The 16529-nt window shown below is 40.3% G+C and overlaps 1 protein-coding gene across 1 annotated transcript in view; it reads right to left on the minus strand.

Moving 5' to 3' along the window:
* The window catches only part of DOCK1 (dedicator of cytokinesis 1), a gene marked incomplete in the record, with an annotated part of 4741214 nt that overhangs the window by 4331955 nt on the left and 392730 nt on the right, over window positions 1–16529 (minus strand). The window contains 1 exon segment of the mRNA XM_044056178.1: window positions 6997–7052. Within this exon segment, the coding sequence (XP_043912113.1) occupies window positions 6997–7052 (56 nt within the window).

The following is a 16529-nucleotide window of genomic DNA, read 5'->3' on the forward strand; positions in this document are numbered from 1 at the left end:
GATGCAAGTAGTTTCAAGTGCATTTTTAACTGCATAGGGATATTCCTTCACTCTCAACGGTTACTGAATATCTTTCCTCCTACGTCTAAGTAAGTTCACAGATGTCAGTCTGTAAGTAACGTATTTAAATTAGAGTAGCATTTAAAAGTTGTCCCCAGTTTATTCCTGACTTGTCTATGTGACAGCACTCACCAAGTGCTTTACTAACTTTCAAAGTGGTAAAACACCGTTTTCTCTCCCCCTAACAGCTAGTACACAGAGTAGATTTAACTCCATATGCTACAAAAAGTTATGATAGTCTCTCATTGCTCATATCCAGATACTGTGTTCTTGACATTGATGCCAAGCTGTGAATTTTTTTGGCATTCATGTCTCAAACATATAATGTGGTTACAACTGAAAACAGTTTCATAACCCTCTAGGACATGATTTTTTTTTTTTTTGTTATCATTTTGAACCCAACAGCTGATTTTTACAAGTCTTTAAAAGCTGCAGAATAAGACAGTACAGTTGCACAAGTTGAACTTACCATAACAGTATATGTCTGAATGATGCAGTAGCCTTAACTACAGGGGGTATATACCCTGCAAAGGATAAAAATGGCTGGCCAGCTTACAAAACTTCAGGGCACTTTTCATGCATCCAAACTGTCCAACAGCTCGAGCAGAGCTGACTAAAAGACAAGTTTGGGCACAAAGCCATTCAGAGATATCCTGCCTGGAGACAGAAGGAAGCAGAGACCTGGAAGGGCAATGCTAGGAACAACAAAAAACTAAAATTATCCACACCCTGGCATAAATATAACACAGCAAAAAAGAAAGGGGGATGGAGGGAGGAAGCAGCCACTGCAGCAGTGATAATTTGAACATCTAATGTTATAGTAAGTAAAACTTTCACAACTGTACTATGTTCATTCTATTGATCAAAGCAATAGCTTTAGCTACATGGGTAGATTACCACAGCAAACTACACTTATGAGGTGGATGGAAAGGAGTCCAGGAGCCCCTGGTGAATGCTCCGAGCAAAACTTGAGACGAGCAAAAAGGAATCAAGTTAGTGATGCTTTGTAAATTTATGTACAGAGGACCAAGTAATAGCTTCCAGAATACTTCTAGAAGCCAAGCCTTTCCCATAAGCCATAGATTAAGCCAATGCTCTAGCAGAGTAGCTCTTGACCCTGCCTGGAATACATCGGTCATGCTGAGTATAATAAAAGAGAATAGCCTTAGACAACCATTGGGAAATGGTCTGTTTTGACACAGTTTGCCTCTTTCCTTCACAAGAAATGAACAACTGATCCAAACTTGAAAGATTTAGGTCTATTAAGATAGGACCCGAGTAGTCTGTGGATATCCAAGGTATGGCATCATCTTTTCCCTCATTTTTTGGTTCAAAGAAGAAAACTGGGAGATATATATTTTGGCTTAATGTAAACTTGGACTCAACTTCAGACAGAAAAGAATGATTAGCTTTCAAAGAAAATCTGTCCCTATGGAGATTGGGTTGACTCGGCATAAAAGCTTGCAACTCAGATACTCTTCTTGCAAAGGTCACAGCAATCAGTAAAACTGTTTTCCATCTTAAGAACATCACTTCAGCAAGATGAGCGGGCTCAAATGGAGCAACTGTTAGCTTCCCTAACACAAATTTAAGATCCCAAGGGAAACGCTGGTTTTCTTGTAGGCCTCTTATGCAAAACCCCTTTCAATAACATTTTTACATGCGACTGCATTGAAAGAGGAAGTTCCATAGGCAAATATGCTGAAATGGCTGATAAATGAACCTTGATAGAGAAATAAAGTCCACAAGATAGTAACTCACACAAATATTGTAAAACCAGAGAACTAGCCCCGAATGGGTGCTGGTTATGTTGTTGGTACAAACAAGAAAACATTTCTTGTTTGCTAATGTACAATTTTCCAGTAGCAGGCTTTCTTACCTCCATTAGTACCTGTTGCAAGTCCTCAGTAAACAGATGCCTAAAAGAAATTAAGGCCCTATCATCCAGGCAGTCAACCGAAGATGACTGATGTCTGGTTGTAGCAAACAACCCCTATTCTTGTGAAAACCAGTCCAATAGGAGGCATGCGGTAACCACACTTGGCCCATTTCCAAAAGAAGGATGAACCACAGTTGACTAGGTCAGAAATGAGCCACCACAATGATCTTGGGGAATTCCTTCTGAAGCTTCAGAATTACCCTGGGTATTAGGGGGAAAGCATACAGGAACATTCCTGTTCAAGGAAAAGAAAAGTCATCTGTCTTTCAGGCCTTCTTCCACAGTGTCCTGTAACATAACTTTGTTAGTTAATTGTTCAAAGAAGAGGCAAAGAGGTCTACTTGAGGAACTCCCACATGCCCTGCACTTTCTTCCCTCTTAAAAATGTCCCCAAAGTAAACCCAGAAGGGTTTGTGGCAACTGACTGTCTTGAAGCAGGGAAGGAGAAGGCAAGACCTGGACTTAAGGATACATTGTCAGTACAAAAACACTTCTCTTCTGATGAATCTTAGTACTGGGATTTTTAAAAGATAAAAGGGTGTTGATGATGGGACCAGACAGATTTCAGATACCAATGAATCTTTCTCTTATGAGTCTTTCCAGGAGTAACATGAGAATCACAGATGCAACGAGACCCAGTATCCTGAAGAATTCCCATGCAGCGACCAAAGTCTGAGTGGAAAACCTTAGAAAGAGATCTAAATAAAGATTTTTTTTTTCCTGTGGAAGAAAAGCTCTCTGTATAGAGATGTCTGGTTGACATCTCAGAAATACAACCCTGTGTGAGAGAGTCGAGAAAGACTTCTGAATGTTCACTTGAAATCCCAGCTTGTGTAAGAGATTGCTCACTCAAGACAGACATTCCAGATACTTTGAAAAAGAGACTGCAAAGATAAGCAAGTCATCCAAATATGGAAAAATGTGACTATCCTGTAGCCTGCAATGAGCTATAAATGGAGTGAGACACATTGTGAACACACACGGTGCAGTGGATAGTCCAAAGGGTAAGGCAGAGAACTGATAATGTAATCCACACAAACAACTTTAAAAAGCATCTAAAGTCTGGATGAATAAGGATGTGATAAGTATCTTTTAAGTCTAGTGTTAAAAAGAAAGTTGAAAGAGGAAGAAGGGGGCAACAGGCTGTGAAGAGACATCATTTTGAATTTGAGCACCATCACAAACAGGCTTAGGCAAGAAAGACCCAGAACTCGCCTCTAAGCGTTTTCCTTCTTTGGCACTAGGAACACCCTTGGGAAAAAAAAAACTTTGAAAAAAGTTTATTCTGCAAGAAGCATCCAAAGGGCCAACAAAATAATACAGGACACCACGCATCCTGTGCATGGACTCTTAAGCATCTGGCATCGAGCAGGAGATATCGAAACTGTTGCAGGACTAAAAGATTCAATAACAGTTTCTACCCAATAGTGATTAGGCTTCTGAACTCTGACACTAGTCCCAGGGGTATGGACACACAAGCCAATTTTTATTTATCCATAGTCAGTATTATTTAACCCACTCAAGTGGGATATTAGACAAATAACTTGGGCATTGTTCAATTTGTGGGGTGTTTTGTATTACTTTAAACAGGGTATTGAGAGTAGTACTGTACTTGTTAGCTATGTTTATTCCTCTGCTTGTATGTGTTGTTTCACTTTCCTGTGTAATCTCAAGAATTGAGCTGATGCATGAAATTTTATTTAGGTTACACATGTGTAGTTCTAAATAATAATAACATTTACTTTGACTTTTTCCCCACATGGGAAGAAAGAACTGACCTATCACTCCTTGGGACAGCATGTGATGAAAAACAGGTGTAAACAAAATAGTCTGATCTGGAGTATGAGGAATAACCTCCTGGAAAAGGAGAATTTCCTCCCACTGCCATATGCAACCTTGATGAGTGATTTTCAGAAATAATTTGTTTGAAATAATCTGTTGCCAAAGAGAAAAAGTGAGATACAGACTTTCTAGAAGAAAAAAGGGGCCAGGGTGGAAGTGGGTCACAAGGTCTCTAGATTAGCTATTCAGACTTGGACTGTCCTTAGTTTTTAAAGGTTTGAGATTTCATTTTGGAACCACCTTTCCATTTCTTCTAAGAACCCCCTTGCCATTTCTTAAACATTGGTTTATCCAAACTCTGCTGTGACTGTTCTGTTTTTTGTCAAAATTGGATGAGGAGAAAGAAAACCCCTTGGACAATTTAAAAAGGAGGGTTGAAATTCTTAGAGATTCCCTATATCAGCTTGCCTCTTTCATTACACTTTGGCTGCAGAAATGATCAAAAACATATTTGGTACCAAAGGGAGAATTTGAAACCTCATTTTTAGTATCTGGAAGTTTCTGAAAATGCAGTCATGTAAACCTACTCAAAACAGTACCAGTGGCCACTGACCTGGAAGAAGGATCAAGAATCTCATAAATGCACTGCAAACAATGAGTCGTGATCTGTACAATGGAGGATACTCAAGTTATTTAAAACAGATTTTTCTTCACAAAATAAACAGCTGGCACAATATTCCTTATACTTTCACAACCTGTCAGAAGAAAATTTAACATACAAGACTTTGAATTCAAAATTGTGAAAACCCAAGTTGAAGAAATATTTACTTTTCCCATCCTTATCATAAAGAGTAGGATTGGTATTCAACTGCTTAGGTATATACTAGGCTTACCACCACCCATCATGGACTTTCAAAGCTTAGCTGTGCAACCCAAACCAATTGGGTTACTATGTATCATGGACATTTATTAGGAGAGGAACGTCAGTTAGGAAGTTTCTAGATGTTATTTGGGGAGGATATGTTAGTTTGTGTATTACTGCCTGCCTCTGTTCAGAGACCTAGGGGACCAGACTCACGTAAATTTTCCAATTTCCCATTCACTGGGCAAGATGATGGTTAAATAGCATTAGGGAAGGACTTTGCTTTACATGGACGGGGAGCCTGTATCAGAGCATGGGGATCCTCCGAGATACGTATCTGTCCTGCCAACACATCTTACTAATGTCATAAGCAAAATTTAAATCCTTGCATCAAGTGATTATGAGGCTGTTCATTTTGCAGATGTGCAAAAGATCCATTAGTGGATTTAAGGATGCCTTGTATGCCTGGCATAGATCATCTCTTAGTAACCTGTATGACACCAAAGTATAGTGATAGTGCTTTAAGGTAATCTTTATAGAACAATATGTTTATAACCTGGATTCTTTTGGCAAGGACTGTTTGTTGGTATTCCATAAATCTAGTCAGGTACATGCTGAAGGGAGCATTATATTCAATGATGGGTCTGATAAGGGCCAAATAAACTGGCATTATGACTTCCTTGGACCTGGATGCCATGCTCTTACTTACAGGTTAGGTGACATAAAATGATTTTCTTACTACCTTGGCCACTTGTTGTGGAAAGAACAGATTACTGTCTACATATGTTCCCAGATCCCAGAATACTGGGTCAACTCTAAGATGTGTCTTATCGATGGAATAATTAACCTGCATGGGAGTTTTCCCCAAGAGGCACTAATACATTTCTTGGCACTGAGTTATAACTTGTGATTTTGACACCAGCCATCTGTCTGTCATAGACTATCTTTGTAAGATGTTTGTGTCATAGGTAGAATCTATGTTAGCTTCCAATTTGTAGTCATTTGTAAATTTTGTCAGCCAAAGGTCTTTGACATTAGCCTTAACTTCCAAAAAGTAGATGCCAAAAAAAGAGTGGTGACAGCACACAGCCCTAAGATACCCCACTAGTGAGCAGTCTCTTAGTGGAGGTGGTCACATTGATCCTGACTTCCTGGGGCCCATCTGTGAGCCAGGTGCAAACCAGTGATGCAGGGGTTTATGCTGAGTTCGTCAACTCTACCCGAGTAGAGTATTGTATCAAGTGCCTTAGTTAGGTTCAGACAAACAGTATACACAGTTTTCCCTCATCCACGACCTTTCCTTGACAAAGCCAGTCTGGGTTGGGTCCAGTGTTTGATGGCTGCATATGTCTTTGCTGATCATCAGGTAAAATCTATAGCCATAGTCAGGATCATCTTATTCCCTATGTAACCCCACCAAAAATGCCAAAGTGGGTGCCCATCATGATGTTCCTGTTACAGAAACGCAGCCACAGTACTTACCCATCTCTGATAACACAGTTTCAACTAATGCGCAGTACAGACTATGACAAAATATATTCCTCTGCTACTACAGCAAAATGTTTTGTCCTCATTGTTTACTTGTGATGAAAGATGAAATGAAAGTTACTTCATACAGCTTCAATGCGAGTTCATCTATATCACATTTTTATGGGCTTAAAGGCACATCTCAAATCAGTAAGTTATCAGGTCTTCATGCATTAACTTTTATATAAAACATAATGTACATTTTTGCAAACAGCAATACATTTTCAAGCCCAAACCCTCTCAACCAGATTAGCAGTAGAAACTGTCATTTCAATTCTCTCATTTCAACTTAAACGTTCTATCACCATCACATGGCCAATATTAAGGCCCACAATCTCACTTCTGGTGTCAGTCTACAAATCTATTAAACTGATAAACATATTCAGAAATTAAGAAACAAGGATCACACATGTCCACATATTTCAGCTGATTTCACTTTCTTCATATATGTACAGTTACAAACTACTGCGTACACCAAATGCAAATTTCTATTTTCAGGGATCTACTCTGTATAAAACTTAACAAATGAATGCAGCCGAATTAGCTACAAGATAACTGCCACTAGGTATGAGAAAGTTGCGATTACAGAAGCTGCTGTTGCAAAAAGTGTTACAAATGTATACAGCACCCAGCTGAGCTGAATGACATCCCATAAAATAACATTTAATCACTCTAATCCATAACACATATTATGATGAACTCTTAGCAGTCGTGTAGGCAGCAAATAGCCCTTTCTCCACTGCCATGGCATAAGCATTTTGACAGAGAATCACCCATGTACACTGCTTTAAAAAAATCATACTGCACATTTTTATTCAAAACTTACCCTTTTCCCTCAACTTGTGCATCTTTGTGCTCAATATATGAAGAAGGAAATATACCCTGTAAAGGAGAGCGTTTTGAAATCAGTAAGATAAATTCATCAGAGAAGTACTCAACAGTTCAGTAATGATTTAAAACAAAGGAAGAAAATATATCTGCATGTAAACAAGTGTGTTGGAATAATGCTCACTAGGACAAATAAAGGCCTTAAACTCTTACTATATTTTTCAAAAACAAGACTTAAAATTACTAATCCAATTCATACAAAATGAAAAAGCAAAATTATAAATACACCAAACAATCTACTCTGTTCTTATAAGGATATCAAGTCGTGTCTATAAAAACATATTATTTTGCCATCATAACTTAACTGTCTGTCCAGGCAAACATTGTTGTCCATGAAGACTTGCTTGGGAATCTAAGTCAAGAATTGAAATTGTAGTCCAAAGAGAAAGTGAAGTATGGATAGAATGTACTTATGTTGTAGAGAGGGGAAAAGATATTTAATGATTGGGAAGTGAAGAGCTTGCCCTTTTTGGTGTAAACATTTTGTAGACCATCCTTCCTACGTCATTAGCAAGTCTTCAGGTTGAGGGGGGCAGTTTTGCTCAGGTCATTAACCCCACTTTCACTGTCATTGCCACATATTTAAGTGGTAGGAGTGAGCAGTCTTAGATGCTACTTCTTGGTTTCTGTAGTTGGAGTTTGACTGAGCAGTCACTTATGTTGCGTGGAAACAAAAGTGGTCTGGGAACACTGCCATTCTACTTTTATGAATCTTCATTTTACAAATAATTTTGTAATGTCTGCATCCTGAAAGTTGCACTGTTACTTGGTTTACAGTTCTACTTTTATTAAGGAATTCAAATATTTTGCTTGATGGTCTGGCAAAAAATAAAATAATCACATGGTAATTCACTATATTAATTTTATTTTGGAGGGGGGCATGGATAAAGTAATGTTATGTGTAAGTGAATTTGCATAAAAACTACATCTGCAAGAAGTCAATGCAACACCATAAATGACTTGGGTTATATCTACAGGACTAGGTGTCAGTTCCCCAACAGAAATTCCAAAAGCAGTGCAGGTCTCACCCTTGAATAAACTAATTTCGCATTGAATTGTTTCCCTTTGCATCCTGCAGTGGTGCAGAGTCTTTTCCGCTCATTAAGCTAAAAATTTCCCATAGTGAAGAACAGATATGGTGGGCAAACATTACTTTTTAAGACTTAAGAACATACATCAATTTGTATCCAAAGTAGTAACAATGAGAATACCTTTGTACTAACATTCCTTCAAAAGAGGTAAACTTAGAATGAAACAGAAGTGTTTAAAAAGTATTAAGATGATTAAAAGAATGGCTCTAAACTTATTAATTCAAATAAATGAACACTAATTAAAAACACTAATTTCTTAAATTAAAACCCACTGAAGTTTCACATCTGCTTATTAGACTGCGGGGACCAAAAACTAGCCTTTTTTGCCCCTGCTGCACTTCCCATACTTCCCTTACCTAAGCATGCAAGCTCAATCATAAAACTATGTAGAGTATGGAAATGTACTAAAAAAGGTAAAAACAGTAAGGCAGAAACAGAAAAAAATGATCTAGGGCTGATTTCTGGGAAATGGGACTGGGGAAATTACATTAATAAAACTATTTCTCTGAATGTGAATGGACTTTCTTTAGTAGCCCATCTACTATGGAAATGAAATTCATGTCCTTACAACTGAAGAGAGTTAGACAATTCTAGCAATTTAACTTTGTCCATTTAACTTTCACTTCCAAATACTTTTTTTTCCAGACATGTTTATTGAATTATCACTTGTGATATAGGCAAATTTACATTCATATAAAAGTAATCAAACTATATTAACATAACAAGCATTATACTCCATATATATTTCTATACACTGCATCATACAACCTAAGCAATATTACATACATCATTCAATTCCTGCCTTTTTAAAACAAACATCGTTACTGAACCATCACTTACTACATAAGCAATCGCACATTTATATAAATGAAAAACCACACAGACACAATCCTAGTTACAAGCATTTTACAAACCATACTGACACACTCCAGTTGCAAACATTATACATCACTTATAATTTACCCAATCTTCCTCACTCAAACATTACATAACACACATTTAAGTCCTGCACCCTTAAAACCTCATTCCTCCCTTGTATGTATTTTTTCACAATTCCCATTTTTTCCTATGTAGTTTGCTCCTACCCTTTTTCCAAAGATCACAATTCTAGTTGTTTTATCTCTGTTACTATATTCACTACTTCTGGCATAGCTGGTTTAGATTTTGATTTCCATTTTCTAGTAATTACTTTTTTAGTAACCGCCGTTGGACACAGCAAGGCCTTAACCTGTCTAGGCAATTCCGATTCTGTATCGGAGCTCAGAAAAATCATCTCCCCTCCTCACTTACAAATACTTTAATATACTTTTACAAGAAGGCAAGCTTCAGTGTATTCCTCTTTTCCTTTTGTGGGGGACAGCACCCCCCACTGCTTACTAATACTTTTTGGTCTATGACGGTACTACTTTTGGAGGTAAGAGTTCAATAATAATTTTTATATAGTACAAGTATCACCCATACCACCAAGGTAGCACAATCTCAGTTTAAGAATATTTTTGAGAGGATCACTTTTGGTCCTGTCAACGTTAAGATCTTCATTATGCTCAGCAAACAGAAAGGTCATCCCCCAAGCAGCCACTATAAGCCTTTTTTTTCCCTAATATAATTACCTCCACCTCTAGTTGTACATGCCCCATTAAGCACCTAAGGATTGGGTGGGCAATAGGAATGGCAAAGTCACTCTCTTGGTAAAGAACCCATGAAGCAATCTGCCTCCTTAGAAGTAGATACCTCTAAACTTAGTTGTTTCTCATAAGAATCCTTAATGAAATGCACACTGAGCACAGACTTCTCTTCCCAGTGCTGGGCTGCTAAAGCATAGCTGGCTGTCTGGGTCACAGTTAAAGCTATGCTTCTCTATGTCATGGAGCCCACCAGAAAAGGTTATGCAAAGCACAGATACCTGTGAAATTCATTGCAAAAAAATCACATTATGAAGTTCAAAATATTTTGTATTGTGAAATCCTACTGTCTTTCCATTTCAAAGTAAAAAAGTTATATTCATACCATAACGTTCCATCTGTATTGTCGACCTTCACACATTCTTGACTGATGGGTTCAGTTCCGAAACCTCGGAACTGACTTGGCTGTTATGCAAAGCTTGCGCCAGCCAAAAACTCTCAAGCTAAGGCTCTATCCATACTGCTACTCTTCCCATTATCTCAGATAGAGTTTGCCTACCACTAAGAAAAATATGGAAGTGCTGTCTGAGGAACAACCCTATGATAAAACCCCAGTACTAGTTGTGAACCTCCAGGTGTCTCTAGGAGGGGGCAAAAGGGTGGGATGTCAAGAATGAATGAAGATCGAAAACAGAGATGGAGCGTTATGGTAAGAACTTAACTTCTTTACCTGATGTTGTCAGTCTTCATTCATTCTTGACTGATGGGACAGAGTTGCCAGCTACTTTAGATCCTGGGTGGTCCTAAGGAAGGATATTCCTGAGCATTACAGAGCCAAAGGATGCTCTTCTCCTGGAAACCATGTCTAATTTGTAATGAGTGATATAAAGATATGTGGGTTAGCCCAAGTTACAGCTGTGCATGTGTCTTCCATAGAAGCTCTGGAATGGAAGACGGCTGAAATGGAAAAAGATCTCGCAGAATGAGCTCTAACTTGTGTTGGTAGTTTGAGTTTATTCTGATTGTATGTAAAGGTAATGCAGTCACAACCATTTTGACAAGGTGACCTTTGATACCGGTTTGCCCAATCTGGTATCTGAAAATAATAGAAACAGTAGGACTGACTTTCTAGGGTATTTTGTTCTGTCAAAGTAAAAAACGCAATTGTCTGTGAATGCCAAATATATGCAAGCAGTACTCTCTTTTGTTTGAAAAATGTGGAAAGAACACTGGCAAGTCTATGGTCTGATTGATATTGGGCTCTGATATAACTTTTGGAAGGAAGGAGGGATTGGTTCTGAGTCATACTCTTTCTTTGTGGAAGATGACACATGGGTGATTCACACAAAGTTTGTAACTCTGAAATTCTCCTAGCAGACATGATAGCTGCTAGGAAGAGGGTCTTCCAAGATAAAAACTTGAGGTCACAAGTGGTTGCTGGCTTGAAGGCTGACAAACTAGGCATTGTAAAACTAAGGTCAAATCTCAAGGTCCTAACAGAGCTTTGAGAGGGGATTTTAAATGCTGGGCACCTTTAAGAAAAACTTTGCACAGATTATGAAACTTCAATGAATCATCATCAAAACAGTTATGAAAATTCAAAATGGCAGCTAGACGAACCTTAATTGTAGAAGTCGAGGCTCCCAATTGAAATAAGGTGGCCTAGTATTCCAGATCCTTATCAACTGGTGCCGAGTAAGGATCAATACCTTTTGTACAGTTCCAAATAAAGAATCTTTTCCATTTGTTTAGGTACATTTTTCGGGTGGATGGTTTAATGGAAGCCAGAAGTATCTTCTGCACTGGGGAGGAGAAGCTGTTCTGCCTGGCAATTACTGGAATTGGAGAATCAAAGCAGTCAGTTTAAGATGTTGAAGGCTGGGATGCACCAAGACTGGAGGGTGAGATAGCAGTTCTGGAGTTGGATCCACAGTCCACGGGCAATAAACCATGCGAGACCAAAGAAAGGGAAACCAGACTTGACAGGGCCAGTAAGTTGCAATGAGAATCACTTTGCCTCTCAACTGTTGGGCTTTCCTCAGAAACTGGAGAATTAGTGGAACTGGGGGAAAGGCATACAGAAGTCCCAGGGGCCAATTGTGAAGAAGTGCATCTCTTGGGAACTCCCTGCGAGGGGGAATTAGGGCAAAGTAACTGCTGCATTTGTGGTTTATGGGAAAGGCGAACAGATCACAGCAGGGCAGACTCCATCAGCAAAAGATCTTCATCGCTATGTTGGGATTGAGAGACAACTCATGAGGCAAAAGGATAAACCTGCTCAGTTTGTCCGCAATCACATTAGAGTTCCCTGGGATATGCATTATCAGAAAGCAGTTGGAGGTGATTGCCCACTGTCAAGCTCTTAGTGCTTACTGACCTAAGGGATAGGATCTGGTTCCCCCCTGTTTGTTGATATACCAGACTACAGACATGGTGTCTGATTGGATAGCAATTGTCCCTGAAGGAAGAGCAGACTGAAATGCTTGCAATGCTAAAATAGCACTGCCCTCAGTTCTAGGACAATGATGTGCACACTGGCCTTGGGCAGTCTTTCTCAGAAAATGCACCACCACCATATCTGGGGACCGTCTGTAGTCACTTCTGGCTTCATCCATCAAGATAAATCCTTTTTGCAGCAATTTGTTAGCAAGACTGGATGGGACATTGGGGTTTGTCAGAAGTGACCACTGTGATGCCAAACGCCACTGAAGCAGCCTCATGTGATACCTCACTATGGGAATTAACATTATTATTGCTGCCATGGATCCGAAAAGTTGCAGTACCAGACGAGCAGGAACTTTGTCTTGGGAGGGGATAATTTGAAGTTGCGATCTTAGCTTTAACAACCTGTGATAAGGAAGGGAGGCCACACAGGATATTGTACTTAGTCTTGCTCCAAAAAATTCCAGATCCTGCATGAGTGACAGCTGTGATTTGTCTGACTGAAATGCCTAAAGTTTCGGCAAGCTGTAAAACAAAGTCTATGGCGCAAAGCAGTAGATGCCTGGAAGGGGCAGTGAGGAGTCGGTCATCTAGATATGGAAACGCACATAATCCCTGTAGTCTCAAATGAGCTGCTATGACTGCCAAGCATTTGGTGAACACCCTGGGGGCTGTAGTGAGGCTGAAGGGCAGTGCTCGAAACTAGTAATAACTGGCTCCTAGCCGGAAGTGGAGATAAAAATGGACAAGCCCTCTAGAAGATATACGGCAATACGCATCCTAAAAATCTATAGAGCATACCCAATCATCCTTCTCTAGAAAGGGAAGAATAGACTGAACCATGACCATCCAGAATTTTGTCTGTTGCACAAATTTGTTCAATAGGCTGGGATCCAAGAATGGCCTCCAGTCCCCTGCCTTTTTTGGCTCTAAAAAGAATCTCGACTAGAACTTAGATCCTATCTTGTCTGGTGGGACTGCTTGGATGACTTTTTTGAAGCAGAATTTGAATTTCTAGTGCTGCAAGATCCCTCTGACTGGGTGGAACATTAAGGATTCACCTTTCCAGTTTGGGGAAAAGACTGAAGGGAATCCAGTAACCCCTGGTAATCATTGTTTGCACCCAGGAATCTGATGCTACTGTGAGTGAGACTGAATGGTGCAGAGAAAATCTTCCTCCGGCTACTTCCAGAGGCCACCACCATGCATCCATTGCTAGACCTTTAGACCAATGGTGCTTATCCTCTGGGGCTGAAAGAATCTTGTCTGGTCCCTGTGAAACAGGCTCTATGGTGTCGGGAGATGTCCACGCATGCTGAATGATTAATTTGATTAGTTCGTCAGCGGGCAGAGTCACCCAAGAAGTCGATGGATGGGCACAAAAAGTGTGCAAGAAAAAGTACAGTTTTGTACCTACCATAAATGTAGATGTCCGATAGGAATGCATCTGCAGTCCTTACATATGGGTTGTCCTGTCGTCAGGCAGCCCTTCGGTCGGCCGGATTCCAAAGTCTGCATCTGGCCTCGGCTGGTGTCACACTTCACCCGACGTCATAGCTGCTGTTATTCGGGTATAAAGGCATCAGCCGACGCCATTTTCCTCAGTGTTTCTTGCCCCAGATGCCAGGTGCCCTCTAGGAAGGCTAAATTTGGATAAATGCAAATGATTCCAAATAGTAGAGAGCAAACAAAAAATAAGCATGTATGTACATATATACAAACAAATACACCACAATAGATTCCCCCAGCTAGCTACAAGATGGGCAAATACCCTAGGAGTACCACAGAGGGGAAGGAGGGTGGGTAATCCTGACTGCAGATGCATTCCTATCGGACATCTACATTTATGGCAGGTACAAAACTGTACTATGTCCTTCAAGGATGCATCTGCAGTCCTTACATATGGGTAGAATACCATAGCCAAACTGGGGGAGGAGGAGAAATGAAATTATGGTGTAGTTAAGATCCCTTGCAAAACAGCAGTGGCAAAACCTGCTCGGGATCTAGAGTATAAAGGTAAATTATAATGCTTGGCAAATGTATGCACGGAGCTCCAAGTAGCAGCCTCTAAAACGTCTTTGGTAGCCACTCCTCGTAGAAAAGCTGTGGTAGTGGCTGTAGCCCTTGTAGAGTGAGGCCTGATGTTTTCTGGAGTTTTCTTCCCATGGTAGTAGTAACAAAATCTAATGCAATTTCCTATCCACTTAGAGATTGTCCATTTTGAAATTGCTTTTCCTTCCATTCCTGTTGCATATGCTACCAGTAGCTGGTCAGTTTTTCTATTGCCCTTGGTCCTGTCCAGGTAGTAGCGTAATTGTCTATGTACATCCAAGGTATGCAACAGTCTTTCTCCCCTGTTCTGTGGGTTGGGGAAGAATGTAGGTAGGTGGATAGCCTGATTTAAAGATACTCTGGAGACCACCTTAGGCATAAAAGTAGGATTTGTTCTCATGGACACTATCTTGATGGAAGATCAGGAAGGGCTGTACTGCCATTAATGCCTGTAGCTCAGATACCCTTCTTGCTGAAGTGATTGCAAGCAGGAAAGCAGTTTTCCATGATAAGTATTGTAATTCTGCTGTTGCTGCTGGTTCGAAAGGAGGGAGTGTCAATTTTTCTAGCACAAAGTTCAAGTCCCATGCTGGTAATGGTGGCTTCCTAGGTGGTTTTACATTTTTAATTCCTCTCAGAAACTGCCTGAGCAGAGGATGTGAGAAGACTGGAGGATCCAAGTCGTATTCTGCTGAAATAGCTGATGCATGAATCTTGATGGAAGAATAGGACAGGCCGTTGTGGAAGAGCTCTGCCAAGTATTCCAGGATGTTGGCTATGTTTACCAGTGACACATTTTCTCCTTTTGCAGTACTCCAAATGTGATATCTTTTCCATTTTGCTGAATAATTTTTTCTTGTTGAGGGTCTGCGAGCCTCCAAGATAATGTCTTTAACCCTTTGGGATAAATTTGGGTTAATTGGTCTTATGCAATGTTCCAGGCAGTCAGCTGTAGTGTTTTCAGGTTTGGATGCAGGGTGTTGTAGTTGTTCTGTTAACAGCAAGGGAACTAGGGGTAGGGGCCATATTTGTTCCCGAGACATGCTCCTCAGTAATGGGTACCAATGTTGTCTTGGCCAGTCTGGAGCTATCAGAATGATCCTTGGACGGTCCTCTTTGATCTTCAATAGCACCTTGTGCATCAAAGGAAGTGGCGGGAATGCATATGCTGTCAGGTTTTTCCAACTGAAAGATAGGGAGTCCACTTTCCAAGCAAGTGGGTGGTACGTCCTTGTGCAGAATTTCTTCAGTTGGTGATTCCGTGGGGATGCAAATAAGTCTATTTCTGGGAGTCCCCATTTTTTTGTAATGGTTTTGAAGATGTCCGGATGCAGCATCCATTCGTGGGCATCCGTGGTAGTTCTGCTTAGTATGTCTGCTAGAATGTTTTCTTTTCCTGGTACAAAAATTGCTTGTAACTGAATGTTGAAGCTCAGGGCCACATTCCAGAGGTCCATTGCCATCCGGCATAGAGGGTACGAATGTGTGCCTCCCTGTTTGTTGATGTACCACATAACTGTGGTGTTGTCTGTCCTTATCAACAGTTGACCTTGTCGAAGAAATGGTCTGAATGTCTGAATTGCCAGTTTTACTGCCAGCATTTCCTTTTGATTTATGTGTAGGTGCAGCTGGTCTCGAGTCCATAAACCTTGTATGCACTTGTCCAGCATGTGGGCCCTCCAACCGAGGTCTGAGGCGTCCGTTGTGATGGTTTGGCTTGGTTGAGTGCTGTGGAAGGGCAATCCTTTGTTTGATTGACAGGCCTGAGCCCACCATTGGAATTCTTGCTTCAGGCATGGGATTATTGGAATTTGGGTTTCTAGGCTGTGCTTGTGCTGAGACCATAAATTCCTTAGGTACCACTGTAACTTTCTCATATGCAGTCTGGCATGTGGAACCAATATTATGCAGGATGCCATGAAACCCAAGGCTTGCATGACTTTTCTTGCTGTTAGATGGTTCTGCTTTGTTAATGCCAAGAAGTAGAGAGGGAGTTGCTCCTGTTTTTCTACTGTTAGGAATGACATTTGTTTCGGTGTGTCCAGCTCTGCACCCAAAAAGGTTATCCTTTGGGATGGTATCAGTCTTGACTTTTTTATATTGACTGTATATCCCTGGGCTTGTAGTAGATAAATGACCCTTTTCAAGTCTTCTGCTAGCTTGTTTTTGTTGTCCGCTTGTATCAGGCAGTCGTCCAGGTAAGGGTAGATTTGGATTCCCTGAAGCCTGCAATGAGCAATTACTGATGCCAGGCATTTCGTGAA

The sequence above is a fragment of the Protopterus annectens genome, chromosome 14.part0 (assembly GCF_019279795.1).
Source record: "Protopterus annectens isolate FY-2018-M chromosome 14.part0, PAN1.0, whole genome shotgun sequence".
NCBI classification, from domain to species: Eukaryota; Metazoa; Chordata; order Ceratodontiformes; family Protopteridae; genus Protopterus; species Protopterus annectens.